At 32.3% G+C, this 17,480-nt stretch overlaps 2 protein-coding genes across 2 annotated transcripts; both read right to left on the bottom strand.

Moving 5' to 3' along the window:
• Positions 13,230 to 14,126, bottom strand: LOC18613337 (photosystem I reaction center subunit II, chloroplastic). Its single transcript, XM_007050523.2, has one exon. It carries the CDS (start codon positions 14,010 to 14,012, stop codon positions 13,398 to 13,400), a length of 615 nt encoding a protein of 204 aa, XP_007050585.2. The 5' UTR covers positions 14,013 to 14,126; the 3' UTR covers positions 13,230 to 13,397.
• On the bottom strand, positions 14,463 to 17,348 carry LOC18613338 (pre-mRNA-splicing factor 18). Its single transcript, XM_007050524.2, has 2 exons — positions 16,371 to 17,348; positions 14,463 to 15,063 (listed from the first exon to the last, which is right to left on the bottom strand). Exons 1-2 carry the CDS (start codon positions 17,205 to 17,207, stop codon positions 14,653 to 14,655), a joined length of 1,248 nt encoding a protein of 415 aa, XP_007050586.1. The 5' UTR covers positions 17,208 to 17,348; the 3' UTR covers positions 14,463 to 14,652.

Raw genomic sequence — 17,480 nt, forward strand, 5'->3', positions numbered from 1 at the left:
TATTTTGGGCCACTTGTCATTGTAACCATTATTGTACATTATAATTTTGTAAATTTTTGTATGTGTGAATTTATTTTACTTACACGTTACAAAAGATTTCTTACACGTGTTTCTATAAATATTATTTTATATAAAAAATGCTATATTTTAATCAATATTTTGAATAGTGATATTTATCTATAAATCCTTTTAAAATATTTTTGTCTTTTGATTTACTTGAGCAGGAAACTACTGAAAATTGTTTAAAATGGAATGTTTAAAAATGATTGCTCACAGAAAAGGCAAGAAACTGATATGTAAGCCTTGTGGGGTTCTGACTGGCATTTCGGGTAATGAGTGTCAATTGAGACGTCGCGGCGGTTGTCATGGGCCCGAGGAAGGTTTCGAGTCGTGACATAAGGGGTGTGGTCACCTTGACGGCCTCCTCGTACCAGTCATGGAACCAATGCTGGAACATGTCTTTGATGAACTCGATCAAAACAGTGATTGGCATTTATCTTGCATGCTTCAAGCATGAGTTAACACATTCCATAATATTGGATGTCATCATTTGGTATCGCCTTACCGGTAAACAGGCACATGCCCATCTCTCAGGGCCTATTCTCATAAGGTCAGCATGGGCTTCAGCATGAATCTACTTAAGCTAGTTCATATGTCTGTTGAAATAGAAAACCTTATAGCAATTTCAAGGAAGGGTGAAAATCATAGAAATGTCATCGCGCTTGAACTTGTTTTTAAAGTTTTTTTTCAAGTGGTACCCGCATAAATCATGGTGCACTTCTGAGTATGCATTTTGAATTGCTTTCTTAATGCCGAGATGTTGATTAGAAATGAGCATAGTATTTTCAAGACAATCAACCGCATCACGTAGCTTGCTAAGAAACCACATCCACGAGTCTTCGTTCTCAACATGGCCGATGCCAAACGTAATTGGATATACGCACTTATTCGCATTTTTACATACAGCGACAAACATAACACCTTTGAACTTGCCTTTCAGATGTGTCGCATCAATTGCAATCGAAGGACGCATTACATTCCTAAACCCCCGAATACAAGCCCCATATGCCCAAAAACAATATTTAAATCTTTCTGCCTCATCAGTAGTCACTATATTGACTGTGCCAAGATTTTCTTGTTCCAACATATAAAAATACGAGGGTAGTAGTTGAAATGACTCCTTTAGGGGATCGAAAACAAGTTTTTCCGCATACTCCTTCGTTTGCCAAGCCTTACCATACAAGCATTTCAATCCCCACTAAACCCTCATCTCACCAATTATGTCCTTAGGTCTCAATGTTGCTCCATTAGCCTGAAGCTTGTGTGACATAAGTTCACTAATATCTTCGCATTTACGGTTGCAAATCACCCTTGCAAACCATTGACAGTACACTGGTGTACTTTGTGGAACGTCCGAACTTGCCAATATTCTCATTCTTCAGGTAACTTCGTTGCACACACACTGAACTTGCATGCCTTGTCCTTGCAACCAATCTGATAACGAGCTTTACATGACCTTTTTACTCTTATCCCAAATTGCTCTTTTAGAGCCAACATGTTCAAAGCTCGTTTTAACTTGGCCTTTGAGGAAAATATTCTTCCTTTGTATAAGCGATCATTGGCACATATCAACTCCTTAATTGTAATTGTTTGGAAGGAAAACCTTTCTGCACATAGAATTATCCACGTACGAGATATCCCTGCATTTCCCATTTCTTGATAACTATCATGGAGCAATGTACCAGGGGAACGAATCCTGTTCTTATCAACGATGAGGTTATTGTATATGGGGTCATCACACTGAACATCTCCTACATCAACACCTCTAATAGGTTCCGTTTCGCCTTTAATATTATTGCAAATTGGAATGTCATTGTCATAAAGCCAATCATTGTCTAAACTCTCATCATGCTATTCATCAAGCCCATCATCTGAATTGTCATCAAATCTATCTTCACCAGTAGGGAACAAATCCTCATTTCCCTTATCAAATGCAGTATTATCCTCGAGCGTCACAATGTCACCTTCCAATGTTGCAGTGTTGTCCTCAAATATCGCATTCTCATTTGAAAATGCCATTACACCCTTTACAGTTTCACTCGATCGTTGCATTTGTTGGACAGAAGTAACTAATTGGTTTGATGCACATCTTGATCAAAATTGTACAGCCAACTGTTTTGTGAATGTCGTGTGTCTACGGGGTTGCACAAACTCTTGTGCATACGTCAATTGCCATTGTTATGGGTTACGGACGGAATGCTGTGGTATATGTGAAGCATTGTAAATCTCATTTTGATTGAGCTGATTACCATGTTGTTCAGCTTCTTCATGTGACATAACATTTGTTTAGCGTCCCTTAATGTTGACATACACAGTCGGAACATTCCTCTATTCTAGCAGAATTAATGCAACATCCTCATCGTCCTTGATAATTGGTCGTGATAGCTTTCCGGGTGTACTGATCAATGCATGTAACTTAATCTCATCAATTTCTGAGTTTACCCCAACAACATCTTCAACCAGCTTCATCAATCCCACAAACGACAAATCACTCCTAACCCCCTGCATTCGTGACTCACCACCCTTGCAAATGCCATCCACCCACTTACTACCATGTCTTATCACAAGTCGCACAATTGGAACCCCACTGAAATTTTGAAAACAACAAAAATTTGTCAATCATTTAACACATTACATGACATGCCGTGTTTTAGAATTTGTCACTCATGTTGTTGCACGCCATGCATATAACGTAAAATGTTGTAACACGCCATGCATATCAAGTCAAATGTTGTTACACGTCAACCCTGATACGCCAATCACTATAATTACTATGTCCTTAAATGAACTGCCCCAAAATACCCATGATGTGTGACACGCCAATTAGTGTAATTACTGACTCGTTACATGAACTGCCCTAAAATAATCAATGTCGTGACACGCTAAAATAACGCTAACACATGTTATAGATGCATGGCGTGTAACAACTTTGGGCAATGTTCTAATCCATGTTCTAATTTACACCAAATGTTTCAGAAATTTAAGTGTTGCAACAATAAACCCAATAACATATCTTGATGTCATCTCTGTTATAGGGTTTGTTAATCGACGACAATATGGCCAAATGTCGAGAAATAGACCACTGCCCGATGACGATGGTGCTTAATAGAGAGTTGACAGAGCTCGTACAGTTCGGAGAGCTTATGATGATGGCGCTCAACAAAAAGTTGACAGAGTTGAGATAGTTCAAAAAGTTGAGAGAGAAATATGAGCGAGCTCAAACAGCTGAGCATTTATTTCTATTTTCTCTCTGACGGGAGGGAGATATCAGGAGCTTAATTTGAGATAATGTTTTTAAGGGTAGTTTGGTCTACTCATGCTTCTTTTTTGGCTAGAAACAGATAATTTTATATGGATGGTTATTTCTAAAATCACCTTATCATGAGGTCTATTTCTTACAATTTTCTTAAAATATTAATTACATGGAAGGATGAATAAGTAACATTTATAAAACAACATAAGCAACATTGTTTAAATATTTACATATGCAACATATTATGTAAGAAATAAATGAAGAAAGAATTTTTGTTGTTGTTGTAGTTGAGAAGAAAAATCGCAAAAATAAGAAAGAACTAGGAATCTTTTTATAATTAACTAAAGGATAACCCATGTTATGCGTTCAAGACAATCATTTGATGTGTGAATAAAATACAATATTAATTTACATTAATAATAAAGATAATTGTCTAAAAATAAATGGTAAACCAATATATCATTTACAAACATGAAATTACATTGTAATTTGTAAAGATAAATATCTAAAATGAAGCATTTTGAGACTTCATTACCTCTTCATAAGTTTAAGGATCTCTTTTACCTTCTACATTAAAATAGTAAAGTAGGTATTCACATGTTTCTTCTTTTGTACCTTCTAATACGTACATGAAGAAATCAAATCCATAAGTCTTTGCTTTTTAATTCTTTTACTTCTTCCGAAGCTTAATAGTTTCCTCACCATTTTCTGTTATTAATTCTTTGGATTTGGAATTGAATTAAACCTTGTTTCATAAAAGATACTGTCTCTTGATTCTATAATTATATTAATGGAATATGAATCATTGAGCTCTATCGCCACGAAACGATATGCTTTACTTTGTTGAGTATATCCTAGAAAAATACATTTAATTCCTCTTTTACCCAATTTCCGTTGCTTTGGTTCTAAAACTCTTATTATGGCTCGACATCCCCAAACTCTTGAATAATTAAGATTTGATATTTTTCGTTTCCATAGCTCATAAGGAGTAGTTTTACTTTTTTTTATTTGGGATTCTATTTAGTATATGGCAAGTCGTTATTAGGGTTAAGCCCCAAAATCTTTTTCCCAAATCTGAATTAGAAAGCAAAACATTTACTATTTTCGTAACAACTCAATTCTTACATTTCGATACACCATTTTATTCTGGTGCGTATGAAGCAATAATCTCGTGAATAATACTAGTGGACTCAAAATACTTGGGATCATAATATGCACCTCCTTTATAACTTTGTAAACATTTGATAAACAATTCACAATGCAATTCAATTTCATTTTTATAAATTCTAAATTTCTCCATTACTTCATCTTTAGCATGCAATAAGTAACCAAAACAATATATAAAAAAGTCATTTATAAATGTTATGAAGTATTTCTTTCCACCAATAAATGGAGTTCTATGCATGTCACAAACATCGAAATGTGTTAATGCAAGCAATTTGGAGTTTCTTTCTACCTTAGGAAATGAGCTTCTTGTGATTTTAGTAACCATACATGTCTTGCACATATCATTATTTCCATCAATATTAGGTATCAACTCTAATTTAGCCAATCATGCATTCTTTTATAATGGACATGACCTAATCTATTATGCCATAAATTAGACAATGCTACTTTACTATCATAAAAATCAATATCAGTAGAACTAGAAGCATTCTTTTTAATGTTAAGCTTAAACATGTCTTCATATAAGTATCTACTTCTCACATATTGTCCACCTTTTGTAAAGATGAACTTAGCGCTTCAAATATTAATTTAAAACCATGCTTATTTAGCAAGCTTCTTAACACAAGATTTTTTTTAACTTTTGGTACATAATAGACATTATTTAGTTCAAATATTTTTTCAGAAGTAAACATGAGTTCCATGGTGCTTTTTCCTTTCACTTGTGTAGTGGAGGAATTTTCTGTGTACAACACGATTCCATCATTATCCGCTTCCAAGGACTTGAAGAAACTCTTATCTATACATACATGCTTAGTTGCACCAATGTTAATCCATCACGCTCTATCATCATGGAGAAGATCGACCTCGAAAATCATAGCAACAAACTTATTGTCATTCACACCTTGTGTCTTGCAATTCAAAAGTCTACATTTTGTCTTGAACAATCCAAAACATGGACCTTTTTTGTTCTTTTTTATCTTTTGACTTTTGTCATTCATATCAATGGAATGTTTTCTTTTATTGTACGAAAGCATGACTTCTTCTTGTTTGCGATAATCTTATTCTATTTGAAGATAATTACTAAGGTCCTCGATAGACATATCTTCTTTCTTATGATTTAGGGTTTTATTAGTGCCTCTCCATGAAGGGGAAGTTTATTAATTATAAAAGACACCAATAGCTTTATCTATATTAAGATTATATTACCTAAACTTATTAAGCATGCATTCAAGCTCATAAAATTGATTCATAACAAAATAATCATCTATGCATGTGACAAAACACTTTTTTCCAACCAATATGCATTTATTATGCATATCACACACAATATCATTCATATCATGTAAGGAAAGAAAACTTATCTTATAATTTGATGTAGAACCGTTTTTCCACAAATGAATCCAGTCCATAGATTTTTCTTTGTTAACATCACATCGATCTAACTTTTGTCAATGAATAAAATTTCTTCCTTCAAAACGATCTAACTGGACAATGTTGGTAGCCATCTCTTTTAGTGAAGTCATTTTAAATTCCAATTCTACGAAAAAAAAAGGTCTTAAAATTGTTGGTGCAAATGGGTTTTAGATGTAATTCAAGGAACTGAAAAAATTGACTTCAAGGCGACTTTTCATTGGATGTTATCTTTAAAACTTTTTTCGCCCTTACCACTCAATATGCAAAGAAGAATAATGCGAATAGCTTTGGGGATACAATAAAGCCATCATTTAACTTTGTCTTGCACTTTACAATAGTAGATCGCTAAATACACTCGAGGATTTGCAAAGTTGTTTGGCTTTAGGGCTTACTTTCTGCAATAAGAAGATTATAAGAAATTTTGATTCCTTTGATACATAATAAGAACTCAAGTGTTTATGTTTTTTTTTTTAAAAATATAACATTTCTATCTCTTTTAATTTTTCTACACTTGTCTTGTTTGTTTTTGTGAGTCAAAATGATTATCAACAAGTCTTTTATATAAGCTTGTAAGTGTCTTTTTTTCAAGGGCACAGCCCTTTCATTAAGTCACCACTTTGTCTAAAAGACATCTTTACATTTTGCAATACACAATATTTGGATAAAGGTATTGTTTTAATAATCATCTTATGAAAGGATAACCATTCATTTCATAAAACATAATTTTTAAGCTATAATTTGAAACGACAACTTTTCATATTTAAATTTTTGAGTTATGGTGTTTTTCAATTTGTCTCATAATATTTGGATGCCATTTTACCAAGAAATATAACTATTCACACGAAAAACCTACTTACAATCTAATAGTCACATTATGTCACTTTATGTGACATAACCTTTTGATTTTGAAAATACACCATCAATGAGGAACAAATGAAAACATCACAATGAGGAACAAATAAAAAAATAATTACATGCAACCTAAAATCCCTAAATCCAAAAACATTAACAAAAAAAATAGACCAAAAATAAAAATGAAAAAAGAAAACCAACAACCAATTTCTATGAATTGAAGAAAAACTAAACAAAAGAACACCATAAACAGACAAAATCTATATTATTAAGCAATATATTGAAGAATATGTTTTTTAATTAATATACAAAATGTATATTTTATTTAAAAATCTATCTTATTAAGCAATATTTTGAAGTAAATATAAACAGACAAAATCATCTTCAACATCTTCTAAAAAACCCAAAATCTCATCAATAAAAAAAAAATCAAGCAAACACCCTCAATAAATAACAAAATACCACACATGTCCCATGGACAATTCAATCCAAATCAAGCTACCATGTGTCAAACAATTAGGCTATACATGTGTCAACCAATAAGCCTATTTGGGGACAACTTATAATGTATGTAGATGTAGATTGTGTGGAAGGAAAATATAGATTTAGGCAACTAATAATTAGAGTATTAGATCACAATTTTTTAATCCATTAGTAAAAGGAAAAAAAATCTATAAACTCATTTTTCATGGTTTCATGATGGAACTAATAACATTCTTTCTGATCTATACATTATATAAAATGAGCTATTATAAACTCTAAATCAAAGTATTTAACTTAAAATCAATTGGTCGTAGATAATGAATTAAAAAATAAATAATAAATATAATTTTAAGTCTATTCCTTTTTGGTGTTGATATTAAGACATTGATTTCGAAATTAATTTCTAATGATATCATGATTGATGCTATCATGTAATAAATAATATATTAAGACATGTTCGTATCATATAAAAAAAAATTAGTTGATGTTTTCCTTGTTGGAGATTTTAGTTTAAGTGGGTTGAAATATGAAATTCAAAGGTGTTGAGAAATTATTCGTGTCAATGGATTTGATGATATTGACTTCTTTGGTGAACGGTGAAGATGAATTTGTTCTTGGAAAGCGAAGAGCACAAGACAAAATTGTTTGACATATTTGAAGATGAACCAATTGCATATGTGAAGATGAATACCAATTTGATAGCAAAAGGAAAATCTTGCACGATTCACTTACATTGACAACAACTGTTTTGAAAATTCTTAATATTGATGGAATTGGTTTGTGGATTATGATCGAAGAATTTGGTTTAGAGGGAGCAATTATGAAATTAAATGAAATTTTATTCTTTTTGTATTTCTTTTGACTCATATATGTAATGTTCTGATTTGATTGTTTTATCAAAATTTTCAAAATTTGACTCAAATTATTTTAAATATTTTATTTAATTATATTTTAATAAAGATACATTTAAAAACCACTCTATTCAGAATTTTTAATGGATAGTTTTAAAATTCTAATAAAGGAAAATAGAACCAAAATTAAAAAATTAATTAAAAAATAAATTAAGACATTATATGTAGAACGGAAAGAGAGTAGGCTAGTTGTCATTATTTTATTGGTAATTTGTAAATTAGTTTGTATAAAACGTTTATATGTGCTATCATTTAGAATTTGAAAGGTATGCTTGGTTTGCAATATGGAACAAAAGAGGAATAAAATGACTATTTTGTGATGATAGAATAAGTCAATAATAACTATTATGTAGTTTGGTTTAAAAAAACGTAATAAGGTAGAAATTGTTATTATAACTTATTCTAATGTTTAGTTAGTAAAAATAATTTTGTGATAGTAAAGGAATAGATCATAAGAAATAAAAATACTCTTATTATAATATGTAATTTTTAATTTAAAATATTTATTATAAATTTTTATTTAAAATTTTAATATAATATTTTATTTTAATTTTTAGAATATTAGCAAGAAGGGAAAAAACAATAAGAAAAAGATAAACACCAATAATCTTTTATTAATTTATTATAATAATAGATTTTATTTTCATTTTTTTCATTAAAAATAAAAATGAATAATATATAATATTTTATTTTTATTTTATCTTTCGTTTTTAAATATGAATATTTTTCAAAAAATACCTATAATTTGAGATATTTTTAGTTAAATGTTTTATTAAAAAATGCTTGTAATCTAATTAAATTATTATTTTTTAAAATGTTATGTTATTTTTTAAAATTAAATTATCTTGTAAATAAACTAATTGTTTAATCTTTTCTCATTTTATTTTTTTTAGATAAGAAGGTATGTAAAGTTATCATTTAGGTTCTATTTGTTTTGACATAAAATATATTTTGAAAAATGTTTTTAGGACTTATGCTTGTTTGGAAGATGAAAAATTTATTTCAAATATAAAACATGTTACGAGGTTATTGGAAAAAATAGTTATTGACCACGGAAAATGTCTTACACGTTTGAGAAGCGTAAGACATTTTCTAGAGATTTTCAGAGAACAAAAAAAAAAACTCTTATACTAAGCCTAAGAATATAAGTTTGATGAATATTAATATTTAATTTAAAATATTAAAAAATTTAAAATATATTAATATTTATTTTTAAATTTTAATTTAAAATATTAATATTTAAATTATTAAATAATATTAAAATTTAAAAAATATTTTTTAATGAAATCATTCAATGTAATTAAATTTTTTATTTATAAATTGAATAAATCTTATTAATAATTATAATAAAAAAATATTTCAATTATTTGATAAACACACATTAGTATAGGTTTTGGATGTCTTATATAATTGATGAATATTGATATTTTTATAGTATTATGGTAAAAAAGTGATGAGATAGAAAATTTTTTAAAAATTAGAGCTTACTTTAATTATAAAGATGTGATTATATATTTTGAAAAATTTCATTATTGATTTTGCCCCTTTTCATGTACATTCTTAATTTTGATCCAAATTAGTAAAAACCAAATAACATCATTGCTTTGTAATCTAACTCTTATTTATCATCTTAACACCCAAATATTAAATTGAAAAAACGTTTTTGATAATTTATCCAAACAACATAAAATATTAAATTTTTCTGTAAAATATTTTACATTGAAAATTTTTTTTTCCAAACAAGTTATTTTTTGATTACCCAGGGACTCTAACGAGAAAAAAAATTTACATCCACAATAACAAGTGAGAACAATTACAAGTTACCCTTGATGACCTAGGCTCCACTTAAGGATAGTCTTCTTTTGTTTTCTTTTCACTTTTACACTATGTTTGGTAGGAGAAAGGAAAATGGAAAGAAGGGATAATCTTCTCGCTAAATGTTACTTGTCTTTTATTAATCACGACAACCACAACTTTCTTAAAATTTTCTATTTAGATTCTAGTTGAACTCATGCCAAGAACTTTATTCAATGTTTTATCTTAATACAACACTGATTAAAAATAATTTAAAAATAATATTTTGATATAATAAAATCTCATAATTATTACAATTTATAAATCCTTTTGTAGAGCATGTTTATTCAATGGAATTTATCTTTATAAGTATATGTAAACTTATAAATGTGTAGAAAAAAGCTTTTACTAATTAAATGTAATGCATAAAGTAATAAGGATATATTTCATAACCAACCTATTGGCTATAGGGCATACATAAATTCTAATAGTTTTGGTACTTTAATAGATTAGTCTTTTAAAAGTTAGGAGTTGTTTATTGAGACTTTTTAACAATTATTTAGTTTTGTGGTAGTTTAATTGTTTAAACTTTGCTTACTCTATCTGTCACTTGATAATTAAGGATGAGGCAATGTTGAGATAGATATCATAAGTTAAAGTCATAATTGTTGGGATTCAACCTCATGCTCAAACATGAAATTAATCAAGAAATTAAAAATATAATGCAACGGAAAAATAAACTAACATTTAATTAGAGAAACACCCAAATCCTACATGATCAATGTTTGTATTTTCATGTAATTTTTAAATTAATTATGAACACTCATAAGTTTAAGAGTTACATACCTTACTCTAGATATTGTAATCAAGAGCTAATTAAATTCAAAAAGCTTGTGATGAAGCAAGAAACTCGAAAAGAGAATAAGACGGTCTAAAATTCTGCAACCAAAACCTTGACTTCTTCACTTTTAAGATTTATCAAATCTTTAGCCACCCAAGTGTTTAGTTTTTAACAATAATCTACACAATGACTAAATAATATCTTATCAAAACTAGGATTTTATTTGTGCTAGTAAGGTTTGTTTCTAAAACAAAAAGATTAATTTTTTTTTTGTCAAATCTCGTTTCTGTAAGATAAAGAAAACTATTTTTCTTTTCTTATTTTTATGAAACAGGTAAGAAGTGGTCGGAGGCTTAGAGTTTTAGTTAACTAATATAATATATTTATATAGCAAAACTAAGTTGTAACTATAGATATAACAGTTGTATTTTAATTTAATTAAATCCTTGTGAACTTAATTATTTTGTTCACTTTATTTTGGTCTATTCTAATTAAGTCCAACTTAATTAATTATCTTTATTTAATCTCAATCATGTCATTTAATGTGTGTAACATATTAGGCTTTTAACATATTGGCAATAAATATAAATCCTAATCAAATATCAATTTGATAATTAATTTATATTTATAAATAATGAGCGACATCTAACAATATATCATAACCATAACCACTCAAATATTAAAGAGTCAGTTAAAGAATTTGATAAAGCCCTTTAGTGATAAGCCTCTTAATGCAATACGATTTTTTCATCAAATATTCCGGATATGTCATAAAGTATGGCTCAATGTTTACTTATAACATTTTATATTAGTTCTTATAATTCATGACTAATCTTATGAATATAAGAAACTAACTTTCTTCAAATTCATCATACTTTAGCTAAAGACTTTACACAAGTTAATCAAAAATTGAGAACAAGTGAGATACATCCTCTCATATCACTCGGGGTGATGAATCCTCTCTTGAATACTCATTCACCTTCGCATACTTCATGGCATACCTAAAAACACCTTGTTTAGGCTTCTAGTCACCTCCAAGTCCGTAAAGGTAAAATCAAAGTACATCATTCCCCATACAAGATAACTTAGTGTCTCAAGTATGAGGACTAGTTACACTACTATCACATAAGAATATATTCCATATACACTTGAGTGAAACACCAGATGGAGTTCTCATAGCACATCATACTCAGTGAACTTATTCTTTAACAAGCACCCATTGTTATCTTTATATATTTCATATATTTCAATCTATGAGATCGATTGCTTATTCCCAAGTAAAGAGGCTTAACATGTACCAGTCTTTGAGTATTGTCAATGCCTTATTTTGACAATACAATGACCAAGAATAATTTTAGGAACATGAATTTGATGCATAGTGATCTCATAATTGTAACAACTTTACAATTCTCTTACAAGGCCTTTATGTTCCATGAGCTTCATCCAATTAATACTTAAAACTTCTTATTATTGCATTAACATGAAGAAAAACCTCCATCACATATAATTATGCGATTAGGTATGCATTAACTGACAATATATATTCTTTGGCCAATCCAATTTGCTTAAAGGCATATACCAACTACAATATTATGGCATAATATATAAAAAATTTTCTAAACTATTTAGGAAAATTCAAATAAGCCTTTGTACCTCTATTAGGTTTAATTAGGTCCTTATATTTTTATTTTGAATCAAATAAACCCTTATTACTAATAATTAACTTAGTCAAAATCTCATTTATTATTTTATATCACATGACGTTGACATGGTATGTTAACATATCATAATTAATGATAATGTGATATGTTGACATATTATAATTGATGATTACAGGACATCCTAATTTGGCATAATAACATAACTATGTGGCATTTTTCACCATCTACATCAACATCATGTCAGTGTCAAGTGGATATAAAATGACAAGTGATATTTTGACTAATGACAATTAATCAATCCTTAATTAAGGCTTATTTGATCCAAATAAAAGAATAAGAGCTTAATTGAACGCAATAAAAGAATACGGGCTTATTTGAATATTCTTGAATAGTTTAGGAACTTATTTGAGTATCATGCCCAACATTATTATTGTGAAAAGAAAAAAAAAGAACTCTTGGGAGAAGTTGTTATATATATGTGTGTGTGTGTGACTTTTAACTCATTATAATAACAAGTAGAAGAATTTTATTTCATTTAAACTTTTTATAAGTTTGTAAAAAAAGGAAGTTGTGATTGGGTTTTGGCTTTCTTAGATTTCACTATCAAAAATGAGGAAGAACTTTAGAAATTAAGAAGCCATTTACATCCTCTCTTAAGATCCATTACAAGGTCCATTGCCAGAGCCCATAATAGCTTCCGATTAAATTGCTTTACATGCTACTTATGTCGGCAGTCACAGTCATAAAGAAGTTTTAGAGTTGATTAAAATGTTTTATCACCGAGAACTTTGAACTTGTCCAAACATTTCATAAGCCTTAGAAAATGCATGAATTACAAGAGGCGAATGGCCAGGGGATAAAGGTGAAAAGGAAGTACATGAAACAATTAACAGAAACATTTATAATCACTTAATCATGGTTACATCATCATCTCTCCCACTAAGCACTCTTCCAAGTGTCTCTTACAAGTCATAAACTTGTTTCCCGGTGAACTTAACCTCAATGGGACTCACATTCTTCCCAATTGATCTGAAGTTCTGCCCCACTCCTTGACGACCAGGGTTCACTTTCTCAGGATAAACTCCATCTTTGGGGTGAAGATATTGAACCTCGCCATTGGGGAAAACCCTGTAAAACTGGTAGTTGATCTTGTACTTAGACCTCAGTCTGGTACCGAGCGCCAAGCACTGCTCTTTCCTGGCCAACTTGAGCAAGTTAGGTCCTTGCCTCATGATGGCTGCGCCTCCAGTTGGCATTTCAAAGATTTGTTCTCTGGGTGAATCCCATGTGATGACGTAGAATTCTTCAACCTGGGCCTTTCTTAGCAGCCCTCCCGTGCTTCCTGAAAAAATGGGTGATGGAGTGTTTGGGTCCAATTCGGGAGGGGTGAAGCCCACGGGAGCTTCTTCCTTCGTGGCAGCCTCCTGGTCTGCAGCTGCAGCCCTAATGGTACTGTGAGCCATGGAGAGGTTGAGGGACTTGGGGGTAGCGAATGAAAATGACGAGGATGGCTTCCATGGCACCAGGGATTTCGGGGTGCTGATTGTGGGGGTGAAGAGGCCTGCTTGCGTTGCCATGGCGATGTAGATGATGGATGTTGAGGTGCAGTAGGAGTTTGTTTTTGTTGGTGTTTGTGGAGAGCTTTGGCTTGGAGATTTGTGTGATGGATTACGAAAGAGGATGATTTTAGACAGGTGGCGGTGTTTGGATTTGGATCTTTGGATAAGTTGATATTACTTGGACCAATAGGATGCTTGATTTTGATGCTTGGTCTTAGCCAAGTCTAGTACTCACTTTTTTCATATCCGATAAATTTCTTTTCTTTTAGTACCCATCCCACCGTACACGCGGTAATAAGTCCTACCTTAATTTATATTGGCGAGAAACAAGCGTCAGCAATTCTAGCTTTTTTCTCTGTGGTATCTTTGGTGCGATAGCTAGTGCTTTACACCGTGGTTGGTCTTACATACTTCAATAAGCTTTGCTCTGCTCTTGCATTGCGTCCAAAAAATGAAAGAGCTTCCAGAGACACTCAAAAATTTCCATATGTTACAGTTGGAAATTTTTCATATATATAGCTTCCGTTAACTAAAACTAAACTAAATTTTTCATATATATATAGTTCTAAACAATGCTTCCCTGAGTCTAGCCATGATGTGTTCTTAACAGTAACACGTTCAAGCATATTGTTTACATAAAACATCATGCAAATGATAACTAGCTTTCCTTTGGAGCAGGCATTAACCTAAGCCTGTCATCTGAGGAACTACCCCCAGAAACCTTCTCTTCTGCTAGCAGTGACTGTAAGTCGCTGCCATTAGCCAAACTGTTGAACTCAACTGCTTTAGATGGAAGGGTGGGATAACGTCGTTGGCAAAAGGTCATTAATCTTTTGACCGACTGCAAGTATTTGCGAGTTGTCTCATCATTCATTATGTGGGCAACACTATTAGTGTAGATCTTCTCACGAGCTGAACGTTCATGGATACCAACCATCGTGACACCAATTGGCCAGGGTGCATTACCAATAGCTAACTTAATGTACTGATCCATTGCAGCCAGGTAGTCCCGCTTCATGCAGCACTCAACCACTACCAACAATGCTTGACAGATATCATCTGGAAGAACCTGTCATTAGAACATAACAATTAAATATGGGGTTTCATAAATGCAAAGTTCTCTGAGCAAAGTCAAACACACACACACACAGACGTGCAGATGTTGATACACAGAGAGAGAGGATACCCAAGTACATAGTGCAATGTCTTCACTTTATTTTTACTTTGTCAGAGAGAAGGGAACACTTTTAATTGATAATATACATGTTCATAGCATTGGCACTCAGTCATATGTTAGAGTGATAACTTCATAACATCCAGCACAGCATGAGAGTCATCTTGTGAATGAATCATACTGAAGGAGCATGTGCTTTCAGAGCTTAAAAGTAAAACATTCAATTACGGAAGAGAAACTACAGGTTTACTTGGTGACTTCAATTTATCAGCAACAGGGAGCAATCCACCCAGACGAAAGCTGTAGAACATGCTTTGGCTTTAAATCGACTAGAAAGCAGACAGTAAAAATAAGATAATTGAGCTGTGCAACATGGTTGACATAACCTTCATATAAGATGAATCTCCTATCTGATTAGACAGTTAATTGCCTGTTTAACAAAATATCACCTAAAAACATTTTTCATGAGCAATTAATCAGCTAATACCTATGTTAGATGTTATTTGAACTTTTTACCACATTAACAAGTTAAAAACTCTCTCAATTAGCCTAGAACCCACATTCAGCAAAATCAGAATTTACAGATCATCAACATGATTTGGTGCTGGTAGATTCAGAGCTTGTTCTTTCTTTCTTCCAAGTTCCCCACCCCTAGCAGCTATTTGAGTGCTTAAAGGGAATAAATCTAAAAAAAAAAAAAATTAGTGAGAGACTGGTAGATAAACTCTGCCTAAATGTATTTCATTACAAAAAGACTGGTGATTCTACTAAGAATATGAGGATGAATTTAATAACCCTCATAAATATCCAAAGATATTCAGATACCGGTCACCACTTTGATCACAAACATTCCAACTTGAATTCAAGAGAAGGGCAACTGTAGCTACCACATAGTAGCTATGGTTCAACCCATTGCTTTCTACAATCTCATACATCTCTAGCCCCATAGATTTAGCAGACAGAACAGAACATCTCACAATGTTGAACAAAGTCATTTTTACAGGCAAATAAGAGTCTTGTACCTCCCATCTCGATTTCTAATAACTGGTTTTAATCACTCATTCTCAATGATTCCATTTTCATTTCAAGGAAAATTTCAATTCTTTAACTTAGAGCTCCTATTCTCTACCATTTAACAAGTTAACATTAAACAAAAAAGATTCAAAAAAGTGAAATCTTTTAAATCATCAAAAATAACTTACCTTCTTCCGACAAAACTTGAACAACGGATTTAAATACCGGGCGCACTGCTTGAACGTGGCGACCATGGACTTCCCTTTCGCAGTCCTCTTCTCAGCCTCACCCATCTCATCCAGCTCCTGGTTCCACTCATTCAACAACCTCTTGAAAAACACCAGAATCTTATCTTCATCACATAACTCATCGAAATTCGCCTTCATTCTTTTCAAATCCTTATCCATATCGACTCCACTGGACCCACCATCACCACTCAACTCCTCTTCTCCTCCGCCTCCTTCCCCATCCTCTCCTCCTCCCCCTTCTTCCCTATCCTTTCTCTTCCTCTCGCTCAACATCCCCGTCTTCTGCCGCTTCCGCAGCTCCGCAATGTCTCTCAAGAAATCATTGGTTTGACCCTCGGTCATATCGCTATCAACCTCGAAAAGCCCGGCTTTTAAGACGTATTTTAACCTGTCAAGACGAGCTGCGTCGTCTTCGCCAAAGAGAGTGATTGGCTGTTTGAGGAAGCGGAGGCGCCGGATGACTTCTTGCCTTGGAAGGTCGAGGTTGTCGATGTTTTGTTCATCGGTGAGGGATTTGGAGGAACCGGCGGTGGAAGTTGCGGTCGTGGATGCCGTGCTGGAAGCGGAGGGATTTGATTTGGCGGAAGTGGCGTTGGTGGTGGAGGAGGATGTGGTGGATTGGCGGCGAGATTTAGCTTCGAGTTCGCGTTTCTCTTGCTCGCGAAGCTTTTGGATTTGCTTTTGTTCCATTTCGGATCGTTTGAAGACGCGCCTGCCGCCGGTCTCCTGAGCTAGGCTCTGCCGTTTCTTAAGAAGTTCTTGTTTGAGGAGATCCATCTCTAGGGTTTGATTACAGTATTGTCCGAGGCCTGAACTAGGTTTGAGATTCGACAAAGATTATGATGACTGTAAGGGTGGATCAACCGGCGGTCGTTTTGTTTCGGTTATTGACTTCCCGGTGGACATTGAAATAGACCCGGGTAGGCCCAAATTATAAATTGTAAAATTTGGCCAGGAGAGAAGTTATTGGATTCCTAGTCCAAACCAACCATGTGACCTACATGGCCCAATTGAGTCCATTAACGCCCACGGGGATAGAATCCAAAGAAC

Source organism: Theobroma cacao, chromosome 1 (assembly GCF_000208745.1).
Source record: "Theobroma cacao cultivar B97-61/B2 chromosome 1, Criollo_cocoa_genome_V2, whole genome shotgun sequence".
Taxonomy (NCBI): Eukaryota; Viridiplantae; Streptophyta; class Magnoliopsida; order Malvales; family Malvaceae; genus Theobroma; species Theobroma cacao.